At 36.1% G+C, this 19,916-nt stretch overlaps 1 protein-coding gene across 1 annotated transcript in view; it reads right to left on the bottom strand.

Moving 5' to 3' along the window:
* Nucleotides 1-19,916, bottom strand: part of LAMA1 (laminin subunit alpha 1) — a 110,425-nt gene that overhangs the window by 38,576 nt on the left and 51,933 nt on the right. The window contains exons 20-34 of the mRNA XM_025164264.2: nt 19,352-19,458; nt 17,758-17,938; nt 17,079-17,215; nt 12,119-12,349; nt 11,246-11,389; nt 10,301-10,480; nt 8,723-8,908; nt 5,826-5,953; nt 5,284-5,404; nt 5,031-5,168; nt 4,081-4,202; nt 3,213-3,299; nt 2,388-2,581; nt 1,275-1,417; nt 103-201 (exon numbers count right to left, since the gene is read on the bottom strand). Coding sequence (XP_025020032.2) covers nt 103-201; nt 1,275-1,417; nt 2,388-2,581; nt 3,213-3,299; nt 4,081-4,202; nt 5,031-5,168; nt 5,284-5,404; nt 5,826-5,953; nt 8,723-8,908; nt 10,301-10,480; nt 11,246-11,389; nt 12,119-12,349; nt 17,079-17,215; nt 17,758-17,938; nt 19,352-19,458 — 2,198 coding nt within the window. The remainder of the gene's footprint in view (nt 1-102; nt 202-1,274; nt 1,418-2,387; nt 2,582-3,212; nt 3,300-4,080; nt 4,203-5,030; nt 5,169-5,283; nt 5,405-5,825; nt 5,954-8,722; nt 8,909-10,300; nt 10,481-11,245; nt 11,390-12,118; nt 12,350-17,078; nt 17,216-17,757; nt 17,939-19,351; nt 19,459-19,916) is intronic.

Raw genomic sequence — 19,916 nt, 5'->3', positions numbered from 1 at the left:
ATAATTACCTGGTTCAATTCAATGTTGTGGAAAATCTCCTTCTTGCAGGTCTGTTTTCTAATAGGTAAGTTTAGATTTGAAATAAAGAAACAAAATCCCTACCTGTCTGTGGAACTGATCTGAAGCATTTGATAGTGTTTCAAAATTGCCATTCATAAATTTCATTAAAGAGTTTGGACTTTCTTCAGCCACCAAAGATTGCTAGAAATAAAATATGTTTGTGAATAGATTTAGGATTGGAAACAAGAACTTTAACCTGGACTTTTTAGCATGCAGTGATTCCCACTTAGTGCTTTAACAGTCCTTTTCACCAATAAAATTCCTAGCACACCTCAGAATGTCTATTTAATAACTAGGCAATTTGTTGGCAAATATAGAAATGAAATAAAATATATATAATTTTATTTCTGTATATAATCTGTAATTGAAAAACAAATTCATCAACATGTGAGATTGTAATTAGTCAAGATGTTAGTGAGACATTCTAAACGATACTAAGTTACAGCTTCAATTGCTGAATCGTAGAGAAATTGAATCTGTAATAACTATTTTAATGTATGTTTACTAGCGCTGTGCAGTGATCCAGATTTGAAGGTCAAAATGTGATTCAGAGCACACATGGGCACACACATAGCACCTGTCAGGAAAACCTTAAAACAAAACATCAGCTGTGAAGGAAAGGACACTGGTGCATAACACAAATGCTCCAATTCACATTTTGCCCTTCCACACTGGAGAGCTGCATAGCTAACTAGATATAGATCAGACACCCCCTAGTTTTATTTTAAATTACTTTGAAGACAATTTATAAAGATGATTAGATAATAAATTAGATAAGTAATAATAAACAACTATGATGGAACATCAGGAGCATTATGAATTATTATTATTACTATCATCATAATTGAACATTAGGAGTTCAGCATGTGAAATGCACAGCTTCCTTTCCATGAGATAACACTTAGTTTTATTTTCATGCACTCATGTAGGACTCTTTGAATGAGATTTACAGTCAGAGAGAAAGCTGTTCCTCAACCATAATAGCTCACAGAATCAGGGAAGCCCTTTAGCCCAGCTGCAGAAACATGGCTTAGTAGCTGGGAAGTTCAGAAGAGCTGATTCCTCAGAACTCTTCATGACTAGAAACAATGTTTTGTCATAGAAGGCATAGGACCAGATCAAACCAAACTTAAAATAGGCCAATGGTAATCAAATTACTAATCTTCAGTTACCCACACAGTAATATAAACCGCAATAAACAACAGCTTACATACCTTTAAATGTTTTGTGGCATTTTCCAAGTCTGAAAGTGTTCCATAAGGTGCCAGGACAGCACCAGTGAAGTTTACCAAAAGCATGGCTTTGTCAAAATTATCCAAATAATTCAACAACAGCCCTGTGCAGTCATCATCACAAGCTGAAGAAACAATTTCTAGATATTATTTTCAGCTTAATACATATATTTGTATTGATAAATACATTAAATTTTGTATACTCATGAGCTAAAAAAAGAGAAAGTGAAGAAATTCCAAAAACAAAAAGAGAGGCAACACTCAAGATTGTACCTCCCAAATGGATTATTTCATTGTCTAATGCAAGGGTGGCAACTTTTGTGATATCCTTTTAGAATCTCATGCTTGGGCACCAAAAAATAAGGGGAAAAACCCACACAATTTCAAGATCCCCTTCTTGGTTAGACTATCAACATATACATGGTTATAAATTTTTCTCTGCAATATTTAATTCATGTACACTATACAGCATTTACAATTTTGATACACATTTCTTCAGTTTGGGAAACATTTTTGGAGCTCTTCATTGCCACTTTTCTTCTAATCGTACTAAATAATAACTCCAGATTATTTATGCACATGTTGAAAACCACCAGTTCCAACAGAGAATCTTAGGTAACTCTCCCATGAGAGAATGAGAGAATTTACATTCATTCTTCCACTCTGCTTTTTATTCCTCAGCCTTACTTTACTGATCTGAAAACAGAGCTCTTATCCCCCAGATTTTGTTCATAAATTTTAGGTGAAGAATTGTGTCAAAACCATGTACAAAATCCAAATGAATACATTCTAGTGGATATTTTTGCATATATTCCATTGTATTCCTTCTCTAAATGTCTCTGTGCATTTCCTTCTGCAGCTGCCTCCTTTCTTCTCCCTATAACGTACATGCACAGATATTCAACAGCTTCACCTGTTTAGCTGGTCCTATACAAAATATAGACAGCATTTTTAAGAACGTTACTTTCTGAGAAAGCATGTTTAATGTTGCAATATCTTACAGAATGGATGAATATTAAACAGCACTTCCCAATTCCAGTCCCATGCAAACTTAGACTTAAAAAGCAAAAGAAAAAAGAAAGATAAAGCACTTACAAATACATTCATTTTCCACAAGAATGTGCCTTGATTCACATTTATCACACAACTGTCCTGTTACTCCTTGCTTACAAACACACTGCCCAGAGATATGATCACAGTGGTAATGGAGAGAACCATTTGGGTTGCACTGACATTGCTGACATTTGCCACCTGGTACTTTAGGATCTCCATAGTAACCTGGAGAACATCTAGAAAGAATCAAGACAAGTTAACCTTTCTTGAATGTCTAGTCTTGTAAAAAGGACACCTTGAAATCCTATCATAAAGGCACAATGTCCTCTCTATTCTTTCATGATCTTCAGTCTTTTATTCTAACATGCCACAAACCTCACAGCAGCCTAAGATTTAAACATACAATATATTCCCTATATGGAAAGGAATGTGGTCTATACTGTAAACACTAGAAATTAATTCTGAGAAATTCCAGGGATAATACTTTGATATTTTGATAGCATCATTGTCCTATTGAAAGAGTTCATACTAGGATTGGACCAGTGTAATGTATAAAAAAGCAAAGGCATAGTTTTGGACCTAATGACAGCACATTTTAACACTTAGAAAAGCCCAATAAATACAATATCAAAAATCAGGTTTAATATCTTAGTCACTACAGTAAGTGTTTATGATAATACTTTAATTCTATAGTGAAACAATAAAGCAACTTGTTGTCTACTACATTTCTAATATGTTTAGATTTGGATATCTGCATCCCTTTTGCCATATACAAATGTTATCTGAACCAATTAAAATTAAGCTATGTAAACTCTTCATAATATAGGCACATTTGTTGCAAAAGTTGTAATGAGCTGAATACCTCACCTTTCACAATACTGCCCTTCATATCCAGTGACACAAGCATTGCAGTGGAAATCATTTATACCTTTTGTAACACATGTTGGACTAAAGCTTGAAGAAGAAAATCAAATTAGAAGGTTTAGAGAAAACATATTCATCCCAACTGGTATATAATTTTATTTATTAGATTTATATTGTTTTGTTCAAGAGCTTAAGGCAATGCACAGAGCACTTGATCTCCCCATTTTCCCCCACAAACACCCTGTGAGATAAATTGGACTGACAGAGGGTGATTGACCCAAAGTGACCCAATGAGCTCCCACAGATGAGGGTGGACCTGAACCTGAACCCCCCCATTATCATCCCAACACCTTGTGCAACCATATTCAGTTATGTTTCTTTTGATGCCTAAAGAGCTACAGCTCCAGAAAATATTTACTATTCAATTCTACTAAGTGTTCAATATTATACATACTATTCAGAAAAGTCTCATTGGTTTCAATAAGACTTATTCCCAGGTAAATAAGTTTGCTGCTTAGATATATTAATGTATAAATACAATTCTGTTCCTTTGTACAGCCTTAGTGTAACCTTGCCTGATAACTTTCCCAAAGTGTTAAACTGTAATTCTCATATTTGCCAGGGAACATAAAAAGCTACATTTAGTCACTGTGAAAAGGCTGATATGACCATTGGATCAACCATTACACCATCTACCATAATGTCTATTGAATTATCTGACTAAACTGAATTACAAAGCCCATTTTGGTCAAGAATTTTAAAAAGAAGGGTAGAACTGCCTAGAAATATACCTGGCAACAGCCTATATTATTGATGTAATACTATGCTAAACATAATAATAATTAAGACAGCCAGATTAATATTTAGCTACCTTTCAGGGCTCATTCTTGGACATGCACATAGTGAACAATCATTGATGGATCCAATCACTTTCCCATAATAACCAGTGGCACAAATATTGCAATGGTCACCAATTGTATTATCTCTGCAGTCCTAGAAAACAATAATTCAGGAATGTAAAAAATAAAAAAAAATAATAAAAAAAATCCTTTCCAGTTCATGAATACACATGCTCTTACTAACCATCTAAAATGTCAAGAGATGGGAATGTCTGGTAATGTCTTCATTCCTTTAATTATGAAAAAGGCTGGTATTTATAGAAAAGCAATGGAGTAAAAATACAGAAAATTCTTGCTGCTTCAACATGGGTAATCCTTGGAGTGAGAGTAGTTAGCTCTGTTTCTTATTTTAACATTCCCTGACGATTGCCCCAGTGTCTTCAAGCCATCTGAGTGATCTCTATCAGTGATTAATTCTTGCTAATTCCAACTATAAAATTTTAGGTGGTTAGGGCTACCATGCTAACCTATGCTAGCACATTTTCTAGAAAAAGTTATTCTGAATTCAGAGCGTAGTGAAGTTTCTCTGTTGACTCTAACACCATTGTATGCCTTCGTTTCATTTGTTTCAATCCCTTTTTCTTTGTATGTGGTTTCTTTCAGAGAATAACCCCTTAGATATAGTCTGTATTGTTTGTTTTAACTAGCTTTATAAAGGTTTTTGTGAACAGGATAAAATGCTTTAAAAATATTCTTACAACAGAATCACTCCACAGTAATGTGACAAAGTTTGCAGCATAGATGCATTATTATTAGTTATATACCATTTTGACTTAGGCTGTACTTAAAGGGGAACCATACATTTGCATTTCTAATTTTGTAATCTTATACTATTTTGATCGTCTCATTTTTCAGAGGCCTTGTTTATCTTGAATTATTGAATTTTGATACAGAAAGAGCCTATCTGTAGGAGTTTACATACCAAACACTTCCCTGTTTCTAGATCACAAGCACTGCTGTGGTTGTTGCACTGGCATGGTGTACATGATGAAACTAGTGAGGGGAACACTTTTAGGTTTGCGTTTCCATGCTTCTCCCTATAGTATCCTGGTGCACAATCCTATATATAAAACAAGAGTTTTATTAAAATGATTTAATTAGCTTATTTTTAAAGAAGGCATTTAAGATATTGCAAGATGCCATTCTAAATATTTTTTCACTAAGAAATAGCATACCTGACATGAGAGTCCTGCATAACCTACAGGGCACAGGCATTTTTCAATGTGGTGAGCTCGTTCCTTGACCAAGGGCACATGATCAGATTTCACTGCAATTTCCATAGAGACATTTGAGATTCTAAAAGGTATTTCATAAAAACAAAGTCAAGCTGTAGCAATCTTTGTTTATCACACAAGAGATGAAAATTGCTTACTTATTATTTCCTATCAACTGGGTTGGCTTCTGCAAATATTTTAGTTAGAGCTATGGGTTACAAAACTAAAATGCAGAACTAAATTCCAAAATACACGATTTAGATTTCTAAGCTACAAACAGGTAATAAAAGTTAATAAAGGCCTAGCCTCACATGGGGCTACCTGAATCTGCGCTTTAAACTTCAATTCGTCATGCTCCATTGAGAGTCTGTTCTGAACAACTCTCTGATTTTCAGAAACGTTTTACAAACATAACTATCAAAAACAGCACAGTATAACTTCTTATCACTTTATATCATATTTATATTTATGTATATCAAAGCTTTACCACAATACCACTTTACCTGCTTTGCTGCAATCCTTGACCATATGAAGCCTTGATAAGAATATATTCAACATGGCTCAAAACTGACATGAAGTCAGAATGTGAGACAGATTCATCTGAAACAGCATTGAAATATTTCCAGGTACTCTATTAAAGGCAAGAAAAATATAAACATAAATTAATTTCAGACTATCAATAGTACATACCTGTTTAATGGGATTACTTTCAATTTTTTATTTTCAGGTAGTCTTCATTTAGTGAACACAATTGGGACTGGCAACTTGGTCATTAAGTGGTCACTATGTGAAACCGTGAATGTGCTTACAATCTTATTTCAGCTTTCTTTGCTTTACAGACCTGTAAAGGTCATAAATGCAAGGATTGGTCATAAAGTTACTTTTTCATCACTGTGGTAACTGTGAATGGTCACTAAACAAGGACTACCAGTATTGCCCTCAACAACCTTCCTTTATGTGAATTTAGCTGCAAAATTAATTATCAAATATAAATAAAAGATAAAGTGTCTCTGCATTTAATAAAGCTGATCATAAGAACTAGCCATGATGCTTCCCTAATTAAGTCTTCACTGGCTTTATGAGCCTGGTGGAGTAAAATTAATAACCTTGAGAAACAAACTTATTGTAAGTTATGCATTTTCTAAACTATTGTGCTAAGTTTGAAAGATGTTGAAAGTTATTTTCAGAGACGGATGTATCATGACAAGGTTCTAAGGAGTCATGCTGATGCAAGAAGATCGCTCCTGTTCAAAGGGTGGTAGATACTGTCCAGCATAAGTATATTATTTGATAGATCCCAAATCCAAAGAAGTACTATTGCTTATGCAATGATTGTGACAACACCTTTGCTCTCTTCAAGATCCAAAGTTTACATATTAAAAACCATGCACTTTTTATTCTGATACTCTGCAAATGCTCTGCAATAAGTCTTTCAGTAGTGTTTGTGCAAGAATTTCTATAACAACTCTGATATTTGTATTCCACTTTTGGTTCTGTGATAGTTTATGTACATATATACACATTCATTATTAAAAACAATCCCAGAATGATTACAGTATATATAGTAGTGTGCAAAAGTTTTAGGCAGGTGTGAAAAAATGCTGTAAAGTAAGAATGCTTTCAAAAATATATATTGTAGTTCTTTATGTTTATTAATTTACAAAATGTAAAGTGAGTGAACAGAAGAAAAACCCAAATCAAATCAATATTTGGTGTGACCACCCTTTGGCTTCCAACCAGCATCAATTCTTACACTTGCACGCTTTGTACACTTGCACAAAGTCAGGGATCTTGTAGGATTAGAGTCAGGTGTATTATTAACCAACTATACCAAGCAGGTGCTAATGATCATCAATTTCATATGTTGGTTGAAACACAGTCATTAACTGAAACAGAAACAGCTGTGTAGGAGGCTTAAAACTGGGTGAGGAACAGCCAAACTCTGCTACTAAGGTGAGGTTATGGAAGATAGTTTCATGTCACTGGTCATACACCATGGCAAGACTGAGCACAGCAACAAGACACAAGATTTGCATTTTTGCATCAGGCAAAAATTTCAAAGCAGACTGGGGTTTCAAGATGTGCTGTTCAAGCTCTTTTGAAGAAGCACAAAGAAATGGGCAACACTGAGGACCGTAGATGCAGTGGTTGGCCAAGGAAACTTAATGCAGCAGATGAAAGACACATCAAGCTTACTTCCCTTCAACATCGGAAGATGTTCAGCAGTGCCATCAGCACAGAACTGGCGAAAACCAGGGGACCCAGGTACACCCATCTACTGTCTGGAGAAGTCTAGCCAGAAGTGGTCTTCATGAAAGAATTGTGGCCAAAAAGCCATACCTACAATGTGGAAACAAGGCGAAGCGACTCAACTATGCACAAAAACATAGGAACTGGGGTGCAGAAAAATGGCAGCAGGTACTCTGGGCTAATGTGTCAAAATTTGAAATATTTGGCTGTAGCAGGAAGCAGTTTGTTCGCCGAAGGGCTGGAGAGCGGTATAAGAATGAGTGTCTGCAGGCAACAGTGAAGCATGATGGAGGTTTCTTGCAAGTTTGGGGCTGCATTTCTGCAAATGGAGTTGGAGATTTGGTCAGGATCATTGGTGTCTTCAATGCTGAGAAATACAGGCAGATACTTATCCATCATGCCATACCATCAGGGAGGTGTGTGATTGACCCCCAATTTATTCTGCAGCAGGATAATGACCCCAAACATACAGCCAATGTCATTAAGAACCATCTTCAGCATAAAGAAAAACAAGGAGCCCTGGAAGTGATGGTTTGGCCCCCACAGAGCCCTGATCTCAACATCATCGAGTCTGTCTGGGATTACATGAAGAGACAGAAGGATTTGAGGCAGCCTACATCCACAGGAGATCTGTGGTTAGTTCTCCAAGATGTTTGGAACAACCTACCTGCTGAGTTCCTTCAAAAACTGTGTGCAAGTGCACCTAGAAGAATTGATGCTGTTTTGAAGGCAAAGGGTCACACCAAATATTGATTGCATTTTGTAAATTGATAAACATAAACAATTACAATATATATTTTTGAAAGCATTCTTAGTTTACAGCATTTTTCCATACCTGCCTAAAACTTTTGCACAGTACTGTAATCTTGGGTCAAATACTAGATCCCCAAAGTGGGTTACATTCACAGTTTCTACATGATTCCAAGCAAACATTTGAAAGAGAACAAGGACATTTTTCTGGGACATAGGACATTTTAATATGACACATAATGATGTCATACAACATAGAAGCATGTTAACCTTAAGGGAAACTTTCATGATTTTTCAATTTTCACAGAAAAAAGTAAAGAGCAAACATTAAGTCTCTATCCAACTGTGGGCAAAGACTCTAGACAAGTTGCTACATATACAACCAAAATTTTAGTCTCACCTCCATCATTAGTATCTCTTCATCTCGCCTTAGTCCATTGTCTGGAGCAGGAACATCCACATAAATGACCTGTTTTCTAAGGCGACCTCCCTTCATCAGGACTTGTGGTTCAAGATTTGCAGTTCCAAGACCATCCAGAGCATAAAAAGCTACCGAATATTTCAATTTCCCACCATATGCCATGAGCTGTTTTGATAAGTAATTATTATTATTAATTTAACAGACATTCTTGAAGTATTTCACTAAAATCTAGACCAGGAGCAGACTTTCTTTTTCCTCATGGTCTGCTACAAAATCTGATCTCCAGAATCATCTCTTTTCTACTCATACTTTCCATATATTGACTTTATTTACAAGTCAAGCAAGAATTTCCTCTTCTCCTGTGCAGCCAATATAATTGGAGGGGTTTTTTGCATTCCATTAACCATAATTTCTTGTGCCATTTGAATCAAGAACTATAATCAACATGACCTATATTCAATTTAAAAGAGCCAATTTAGGAATCCAAGATTTGAAAAAGTTATGTTTAAAACAAACCATATTTAACAATTGCATGTCCTTCTAGAAAAGCAGAAGTATAATTTTACCTTGCTTCTCCTCCTAAGAACATGGGAGAAAAAGAGATGAGAAGGGAGTGTGTTGCAATATACCATAGTTTGGTGAACACGGTTAAAATCTTATCTTAACATTTGTTACAATAAGGTATGTAATTCAATAGCCCACAATGCTAGTTGACAAAATACTGTAAACCATACTTATTTAAACCATACTTATAGAACTTGTTATTCTGGACTCCCTGGGTGATCGCATCACTCTTTCTTCTGCCTCTTTTTTGGTCACTTGCTTTCATTATTTGCTTGCTTTCAACAGCATTCTTTTCTATTACCATATTCTTAGCAAATATACTGTAAGACCCTAAACCAGGAGTTCCTAAATCCTTCCTTTAGTGTAATCTTACACTTTCCCTAAAAATCCAAACACCAAAATGAACACAAATGAACACAATACAATGAAACTTTGGGAAAGGTGGATTTATTGTAACAATATACAACTAGAAGTTCATCACACCTCTGAACATTGTGTGCACCTTCCCAGGGGAGGTACACCTCACAGTTTGGGAAACCTTGCCTTAAACACACTCACATTCATCTTCCCTTTAGATAAAAACAGTGCTTTAAAATCCAAGTAGCAGTTTTCTTAAGCAATTGGCAACAATATAGACAGCTAGCTCCCCAGCATCAATTCAGAGTCAGAAAACCAAAGCATTTTATCTGGGTCTCCAATGACAGTACAGGCTGCAACCCGAGTTTATGCTCCACTCTCTATTCCTTTACGTTCACTCAGATTTTAAACTCTATTGAATCTAGTATCCTTCAAAATTTTGCAACCAGTCTTACTTATATTATGTGGTCCCACAAAGCAAAAGTATAGAAGATTTTAATAGTTTTGCTTGGAAGATACAGTGAACATACATGAATGAATGCAAGTGTTCAGTGATACACAGTGAATTCTCTTCAGAATTGTTAGATACTGAGTTGCAGATGCATCCATAGAAAGGACAGAAAAATAAACATTTACCTGGTTTCCCTGGAACTGTTCTGGTAATTTCCAGTAAAAGGGTTCTGCATTCAAATGTTGGCGGACTGTTGCTGCATCCATTACAATGTCAGGAAACTGGGAAAATATACCTTTACTTGTTCCAGTAAAGTTACTGAGAGAAACCACATGTAACAGTCCCTGTTCTGGAGTCAGTGTTACCTGCAATACCAAACCAACAGGTTATCTAAATTCATAAAATGTACTAGATATAGTCTCAGCCTAAGGAACATTTCATGTGCTTTCTGAAAATAACTAACACATCATCTCTCCTTTGAAATTTGGGAACAATTTTATTAAAGCACCTTATATTTTGCATTAGTATAAAGCTGCTTCTAAGCTGAATGCACAAGTTTCTTTCATCTTTTATATTTCTACCTCTACCTTTCATATAGATAATATAGCAAGCTAAGGATAGGGATGCAGGGGAAAAAAGCAAAGAGAAACAACACTTAGATAAATTGTATTACTTAGACAAAAGGAAGTGGTTGATTCTCAGGAATGCACTAAGAATCCTACAATAAAGACAATTCACAATAATATAAACTTCCCTGCAATTGGAATATATATAAATAATTGCAACATTACTTTTTATTTACTATTTATTTAAGATTTATATCCACCTTTTTATCATCCAAGACAGCTTGCAACAAATTTTAAGAGTGTTAAAGCAGCAAAGTAAAGCAATTTGGAGTTGGGAGGTGCCTAAATTAAATTAAATTAAATTAAATTAAATTAAATTAAATTAAATTCTTGATAGCAGGGAAATTCTAAAAGCAATACTGGGAGCACATTAAGACTGTTCCAAACATTCTGGTGTTCTTCCCACCCTAGCAGCTATCTAAGCAGTTTACAAAAACAGGTGTGATCAAGCGAGGTGGAAATTAAGAGAATAGCAAGCAAAGACGACAAATACACTTTACTAACCAGAACCCGCACATAGCCTTCTACTTCTGTACAGAATTCTGTCATCCCAGAACAGAAGCAAGGGATGCATCCCAAAGGATTAATGGCATGTAGAGCAAAGGTCCCGCTTTTGCATTCACTGCAGTGCAATCCAAACACATTTTCCTGAAGCAAGATGAGATCATTATCAGCATCATGGCTTGAATAATAGTCTTATTTCTAGCTTTAATAGTATGTAGACAAGAGTTACAGCTACACGTATATAATTCTATAAGACATCCATAGAAGATTGTATTTATTCCATGGTGGCATGTTATCTGGAAAGAGGCCTGTGTTAGTTCTAGCCAACTCAAAGCATTTCCCCATGAAGACTCTGCCCCACTTTAAAGGTAACTCTGAACTTCTATGATCATAGTAAATGTATTTATGGATCAGTTGGGGTGTACCTAAACTGGGAAAACCTTTTCTTCTGTAATGGTGGGGCTTGAAAGAGCTTTAGATAGTCCATTCTTCATTAGAAGGATCTGTTGCTTTCCCCTGACTTCTGAGCTTCAGCAGGTTCTTGAAAAGTGGGGCCTTCACTTAGAGTAAAACTGACAAAAGTCCTGTTGGTTTCCTCTTCTCTTTCACAAGAAATGTAGCAGGCTGTTTGGGGTAAGTATTCCTTTTTTATCCTTTTTTGATATAATGGGAGAGTGGGTAAGGAATTTTGGTTTCTTGTAGAAGTACCTTTACGATGCTTTCCAGTTCCTGCTGTCTTAGAAGATTATCTAAAGTTTCTTTAGACTATCTTTCTCTCTCTCCTACCCTTCAGCTACCTGTGCAGCATTAACTTATGATTAAAAGCACTGTGAAAATCCTAATAGGCTAATACTTTATGTTATAATGCTATACCTTGCAAACACACACACCAGTTTCCTCTTCGCAGCTGCAGATTCCTTGATTACACATGTCTGCTTTACTCCCACGGACATCACAGTCACAAGGAATACAATCAGGATAGTCCCTGTAACCCAAAGCACATAGGGCACACCTGTCCCCTCCGTATCCTTGCTTACACTGACACTGAGAAGTCAGCTGGTCACATTGGAGACTGAGGGAACCTAAATGGCTACAATTGCAAGCCTGAAAATAAAACATTATAGAAACTTGTAATTTGAAAAAGCCATGTTTAGGAATTACATTTTTGCAGCCATTAAAAAGTCACCAGTATTATTGTTGTTTTCTTTTACAAGAACATTTGTTCATTTTGCTGTAAGAAATAAAAATCCAGTTGCCACTCTAAAAATTATAATTGGAACTCATTTAAAAGCTGGCGCAAAATAATTGACAAATAAACCTTTGCAGTTAAATTGTAGTGACTTTAGGATGCAATAAACTTGACTGTAATAAAATAATCCAAATAAAATAGAAGAGGAAAAGCACATTTTCTTGAGCTGTTCCATTTAGTAGGATTTATTTATTGATCAAATTTATATAACTGCCCATCTCATAAGAAATGATTCTGGGCAGCATACAACCACCAAATAAAACAGCAAACATATAAAAACAATCATTATAAAATATTAAAATTATTATTAAAATTAAATATTATTAAAAATTAGAAATACACAAACCACAAGGCATAGAGAGAGTGTGTGTATATCAATCACAATAGTGGAGCCATCTGAGTATGTCTCTGATTCCCTGGGACCCCCAGGCCTGGTGACATAACCAGGTCTTGAGGGACTTCCAAATCTTTAACAGGGATAGAGCTAGCCTGACTTCAGGGGGAGAATGTTCCATAAGGTGGGTGCCACGGCAGAGAAGGCCTGCCTCCTGGGACCCACCAAATGTAAATCCCTAAGATGGTACCCACAATATGCCTTCTCTGACAGATCTAATGGGACGGGCTGATGTAATTGGGGTGAGGTAGTCCCTCAGATAACCTGGTCCTGTGCCATAAAGGGCTTCAAAGGTTAAAACCAGCACCTTGAATTGGACCTGAAAGCATACTGGTAGCCAGTGCAGCTCACAGAGCAGAGGTGTGATATGTATCTTCTAGAAGCACCCATACTGCCTGCACCATTACATTCTGCACTAGTTGAAGCTTCCAGATACTTTTCAAGGGCAGCCCCATATAGAGTGCATTACAGTAGTCCAATCTGGAGGTGCTTAGGGCATGAGTGACTGTGAGCAGAGCCTCCCGATCCAGGAATGGGCACAACTAGTGCACAGTAGAAGCTGTGCAAAGGCCCTCCTAGCCACGACTGCCACCTGCTCTTCGAGCAGAAGTTGTGAGTCTATGAGGACCCCCAGATTACGCACTGGGTCTGTCTGGGGCAGTGCAACCCCATCCAGTACCATGAACTGTGATGGACTGGATTGGTGGGAGGGGAGTAAAGAATGTGCTCTCATCTCCAGAGGAGCGAGGAAGAGATAAGCGGAGGAGATTGGCACTTCCCTGATAAATACCATCGGTATGAACTGGCTGAGCCTGGGAACTGGGCTCTAGTCTGGGAAGATTCCTGTAAATGGGTTGTAGCTAATAAACCTTGCTGGATAATTTCTGTACGATCTCCTGGATTTCCTTGGGCTAGGCCCGACAAGAACTGACAGGCCCCAAAACCCAAAGCTGGTCATTCTTGCCAGGGTTCAGCTGAAGCCTGTTGTTCCCCATCCAGACCCTCACAGCTTCCAGGCACCAGGTTAAGGCGTTCACGGCATCGCTTAATTTGCCAGGGGCAGAGATATATAATTGGATATCATCTGCGTACTGATATGTCACCCCATAGAGATGAATGAGCTCACCCAGTGGCCTCAAGTAGATGTTAAATAGGAGAGGAGAGAGCACAGAGTAGGGGCCAAGGGCGGGACCTTTCCTCCCCAATCACCACTGACTGGAATTGATCCTGGAGGAAGGAGGCAAACCAGCACAACACTGTGTCACCCACTCCCAACCTCCTGAGCCAATCCAGAAAGATACCATGGTTGATGGTATTGAAAGCCACTAAGAAGTCAATGTCAGGCCTAGCCCAAGGAACTCCAAGAGACCATGTAAATTCAGTCCAGCTATGTTTATTAGCTACAACCTCTAGCAAGAATCTTCCCAGACTGAAACCCCAGATCCCAAGTAATGCCAGCCACAACACTGTGAATTCCTCAGGGAGGTGCCAGTCTCATCCTCTTGTATCTCCCACGCTCCTCAGGAGATGTAAGAAAATGTTTTTCTCCCTGAGCCTGGCCTTCATAATTCCATTCCATCACAGTCAAGTAGGACAAGGATGGATGTACAACCCCCATCCCACACATGCCGGAGATCATCCAAAAACACAACCAATGCTGATTCCATCCCATACCCAGGTCTGAATCCTGACTGAAAAAGATCCAGATAATCCACTTCATCCAAGGCCCTCTGAAGCTGTTACACAACCACCTTCTCAACCACCTTCCTCAAAAAAGGGAGGCTAGATTCTGGACAAAAATTGTCCAGTACTGTAGAGCCCAGCAATGGATGCACTGGATTTTCAAACTGTGAATCTAGGATGGAATTAGGCAAGTTCAGAAAGTTTGGAAATATCAAAGCAGTGTTGTTGCTATGCATTATCAATTAAATGATTTTAATTGTGTTATGGTTTTAAATTGCTACAAGTTGCTGATTTTTACAATATTTCATACAGGTTTTAAATCTGAAGCTATAGTATATTACAATAACACGTGAAAAAACTGAACTAGGAGTCAAATTCTTCTATACAAACTTTTAGATTATAGCTAACAATGCAATATATTGTAATAGTAATATTTCTTACAGTTGAGGGCTTTATATTCTTCATATTCTTATTGTCTAAGAGCTTGATTAGCAAAAATAAAACTTTATATTGGCCATTTTCATTGGAAGAATGATTCTCTGCTGTATGGCAGAGAAAGTTCAATTGAGATGAACTGATGTGAATTTCTTATTAGACAATATATTTGATTAATTCAATCACCTCTCATGAGCAAAATTTTGTTAAGTGCAGGCCACAATATGGTGCCTTATGGACCTAGAGTATAACTGTGGCTTGAGCATTTTTTAAGCAGAATGTATTCCAAGTATTATAAGCATCTGCCATTAAAAGAAGCATTTAGGAAGCTCTGATTGGGAATAGAAGGGTAGAAGATTGAGCAAGTAAGGATTTTTAAATATCCAGGTCTTGTGGGCTCAAAAACATTATTTGGCTGTTCTAAGTTTTTTTCATACACATGGTGGGAAATGTATCTTCTCAGCTCTAAAACTACAGTACACATTCTTGGCTCAGTCACAGTTAGGACCTTGCCCAAATTATAGGCTAAGAACAGTGCTTCAAGTTCCAAAATATCTATACAATATAATTCCAAGGTAGAAACTAGCCAGATGAGAACTGAGGTAAGAGCCTAATTATTAATTTTCAATTACTGGCTTAAATACTTTTATTTTTCCATCAGGTTGACCACATTTCTTTTATCTAATAATTTTTAGTCCTCTTGGACTCAATTTTTAAAAAATCTTTATTACTCAGCCTTTCTATAATTTCCTACATCCCCTTGAATTTACCCAGGATATGAGAAAGGCTTTTAGGTATTGAATATCTGAATGAGAGAGGCCTCTGTCAAAAATTTATCTAAAGACAGCTTAAATACTCCAAGTGGAAACAAGCTAATAAGATCATCTCCCCATTTCAATACAAGTTTTTCTTTGGAGCCAGATATAATAACTTGCCTTTAGCACTTTTATATAGATTTAATAAAGTTACCATAGCTGGTTGAACCTACATTTGTGACAATAGCTTGATTGAATCCATCCTCCCTGTGCTGATACACTGCTGTTTCTGTAATTATACTCCAAAAACACTCATTTTCTTTCATTGTTACATGCTCCAGGCAGTCTGAGAAACCTTACATTAATTTTCTTTCAACAGGCAAGAAAAGCCTTATTACACATAATATAACATCATTTTTCACAGCAACAGTGAATGTGCCCAAACAACTCACTTCTGATCTAAATGAGTAACATCTTTATATTTGCTCCAACAATCTGTGATCATGTATGAACTATCAATTAATCATTAATAACTTATTAATATTTTATATTATTTTATAGAACAATTTATTTTTATATGATGAACTTACTGCACTATAGAATGAATTTCTATTTTTAGAATTCACTTATAATTTTAATTTTTTTTAATCTAATCCTAAGTATTAATTTTAGTTCTAGTCTTAGCTGCATTATTTTATTTACACCTATGTATTGCTTGGCTTGCATGGCTGGATTTTGTTTTAACCTGGTCATTAATCTATCTATCTATCTATCTATCTATCTATCTATCTATCTATCTATCTATCTATCTATCCATCCATCCATCCATCCATCCATCCATCCATCCATCCATCCATTCAGATGCATTAAAAAGAGAGGGAAAACTTTTACTTCTCTGACTCATCAGAAGTAACACATGGTGGATAATATGGGTTAACAGAAATAATGGAAGCAAAATTTAGAGCAATAGTTTGATGTATATTGTTACTTATATCTGTTGCGGGAAAGGTCAGAAGCCAATTATTTTTTTCTTTTGTTGTTTTTCTTTTTCTTTTCTTTTCTGCATTTTTGATCTTTACTATTTTCTCTTTTTCTAATTCCTTTTTCTTTTTCTAATTCTCTTCCTTAATATTAGCTTTTGTTAGTTTTTATTGTTCTTTTTAAAAAAAATTAATAAAGTTATTATAAAAAAAGAAATAACACATGGGGAAAGAAACCTAATATGTAGAGTTTTATGAAAAAAAATCATTAAATTTCATCCAACTTTTAAAAAAATACTTAATTTTCTTTTTTAACAGGTTGCCACAAGCATATTACCTTGCATCCCTTTTCTGTATCATGACCCCAGAAATTTTCTTCACAAAGTTCACATTTTTCTCCTGTTGTATGAGGAGAACAAATGCATTGTCCAGAATCTTTATCACATGTGTTGTGAGTATGAGCACAATCACAAGCTGCAGTTAGGGCAGGAAGAGAAACAAGTAAACTGCTGAGAAGAATTATTGGTTAATTTTTTTTATCCTGGGATATAAGAACTCTGAGTTTACTAGAAAGTCAGTGCCTTATGAAATCATACACTTTTATTTTCTAATTTTCATTAAAAGAGATTTCTCCCACCCACTGTTGTGCCCATGCCAAGTAAATGTTTTTGCAACTAAGTGTATTACTGCAATATACCAATAGGATGCTCTTTTTTTTTTTTACTTACTATCCAATCTTTTTCATCTGTTACCGCTGTTATAATGGACCAGCTTTATAACGAGCGCTATGTAAAACAAATGCCCTGTAGATAAGGATCTAAAAAGCAGGTTCTCTAAGAGGCAATTGTGCCACAGGGATAGCACAATTCTCCATGTTAAAGTGGCAACATGAATATCTTCAATGAGGCACTTGGCATCACTTTGATACTCTTGTTTGGCAGTTCCAGGGGCAATGGACTGCTTCACTTTTAGAACATTTTAGTTACTGCATGATTCGTTTATGAGCTAAAGCTTACATTTGCAACCGCCATCCTGAAACGCATAAAACCCTGGAGCACAATGATCACACTTGTGCCCAGCCACTCCGGGCACACAGCGACACTGTCCTTCCTCATCACAATCTCCTGCAGCTGAGCCAGTTTTACTGCAGTGGCAGGGAACACAGCCAGTTCCAGTACTTAGGCCATAATAGCCAAACTGTAAGAAAGAAAAGAACATTTTGGGTATATTGTAAATATTTTTTTTTCTTCATCACTAATACTACATTTGCTATAGACCCTTGCTGTTACCTCCTTGGAAGTGCATTGGAAAGGAGTATTTCTTCCCTCCTTTTTACCACACAGAGAAATGTGAAATGCTATGGGATTCATCTAATCAGAAAAGGATAATTCTCATTTTATAAGTCAACCATCCACTAATATCTATCAAAAGCTGGAAATACACTGAGATCAAGTTTATTAGACAAAACCAATTAAATGCTAATGTTATAAACTTAAAATTTAGGGGGAAATGTACAAAGTATAAGTTTTTACTAGCATACAAATAGCTTATAAAGTTGTTGGCTATTTAATATTTTGGTACCTATGATTTGCATGTGTGGATAATTTGCATGTGCTGACTCTTAAACTACTTTCAAAGGTACATTTGTAGATTAGAGAGAGAAAAGGCTATGTTTTATGTGCTATTTTTGAATTTGTATTTGCTACTTATGTTATATCCAATTTCTATTTCCATTTATACTTAAACAGCTCTTAAGGGAAAAAATAAGTGAGTTTCATAATAGACTTTTTTTTCATATAGTACTTTCTCTTTTTTCTTCTTCTTTTCACCATTAAATAATACAATGAAAGCAAAAGCAAAATGATGAAAGTTTGTTTCATTCTTCACCAATGCCAGCTCCTCTGGCCGTATAATTTTAGCCTTTATATTTTTAACCCTTGGGTCAATTCTAAAAGGATACTATGATAATGAAAGAGTTTGATTACACCAAGTCAAGCACATCTTTCTGGAGGGGAGCAGGACATCTTTTTCTATTTTTTTTTTAATTTCTACTATGCAAAAAACTAAAGTTTGATGATAGAGATACTTTAATTATCTGAAGCTTTATCTCTCTCTAACAGCTTTATTGCATCCATGTGGACAGTATAGCTGTTGTTTTAAATGTTCATTTTTTTCAATCAGTTTGATTTATAAAAGTGATCTCAGAACCCCTGGGAGGCTGAGAAAGATGGCTTTGTCATTTCCCAGCAATCCTGCCTTGCTGATGCCAGCTGTATTTGGAGTAAAGAAAAGGGAGACAGATGTAAATCATGCAGCCTGATGAGAAGCTCTGTCCCCAGGATCTCTGAACTAAAATTAGGCCAGTCTGTTATGATCCCTCGATGGGCAGTATGACCTCAAGCAAAGAAGAGTAAAATCCCTTTCTGTGTATCATCCTATCCTTTTGCCTTTCAGTTGCTATGAATTAAATCTAGATTATTTCACCATTATACTGAAATTTTATACATACATACATTCATACATACATACATACATACATATATTGTTAGCCCCTGTGGACAAGCAACGAGTAAAGACATATGTGTTAGTAACATAATTGCTGTTTCTTACCAAACATTTATCACATCTCTTCCCAATTACATTTGCTTTGCATTGGCACAGGCCAGTTTCATGATGACAGATGCTGGAATCAGAGCCATTTATGTCACATTCACAAGCTTAGATATAAAAAAAACAAAGAGAAAAGATGAATATTACTGATTGTGACAAAATATGCAACAGTAACTGTGAAAAAAAAAATTCCAAGTAGGATTCAATTTCTTACTTTTCTATAGTCTGGCCATTATTATTTTAAATTTATACTTTTGGAACAAGAAATTAATCTTAGAATCCAAGCAACTCCAACCGTAACTGGAAAGCATTTCTATTCAGAGAAGAGTTCTCTGATTTTATTAATGAGTAGATTCTAATATACAAAATTGTGTTCATGAAAGTCTCCCAACCTTCAGTATCAGCCTTGAGGTGGGGAGCAGCTCAAAGAGATGCAGAAAAAGGAGATACATATAGAGGTTTCTAAATCAATTTTCTTTCTAAATGAAAGCTAAGTGACAGAATTCAAAACTACTATGAGTAGTATGTAATGTGTGTAGGAAGCTTGGGAAATTAAAGGTTGGTT

The sequence above is a fragment of the Python bivittatus genome, unplaced genomic scaffold, assembly GCF_059951505.1.
Source record: "Python bivittatus isolate LINGU-HERP-01145 unplaced genomic scaffold, Pbiv_v1 ctg000840_np1212, whole genome shotgun sequence".
Lineage (NCBI taxonomy): Eukaryota > Metazoa > Chordata > Lepidosauria > Squamata > Pythonidae > Python > Python bivittatus.
The sequence above is the reverse complement of the archived record's forward strand: the minus strand, read 5'-3'. Positions and strand labels throughout refer to the sequence as shown.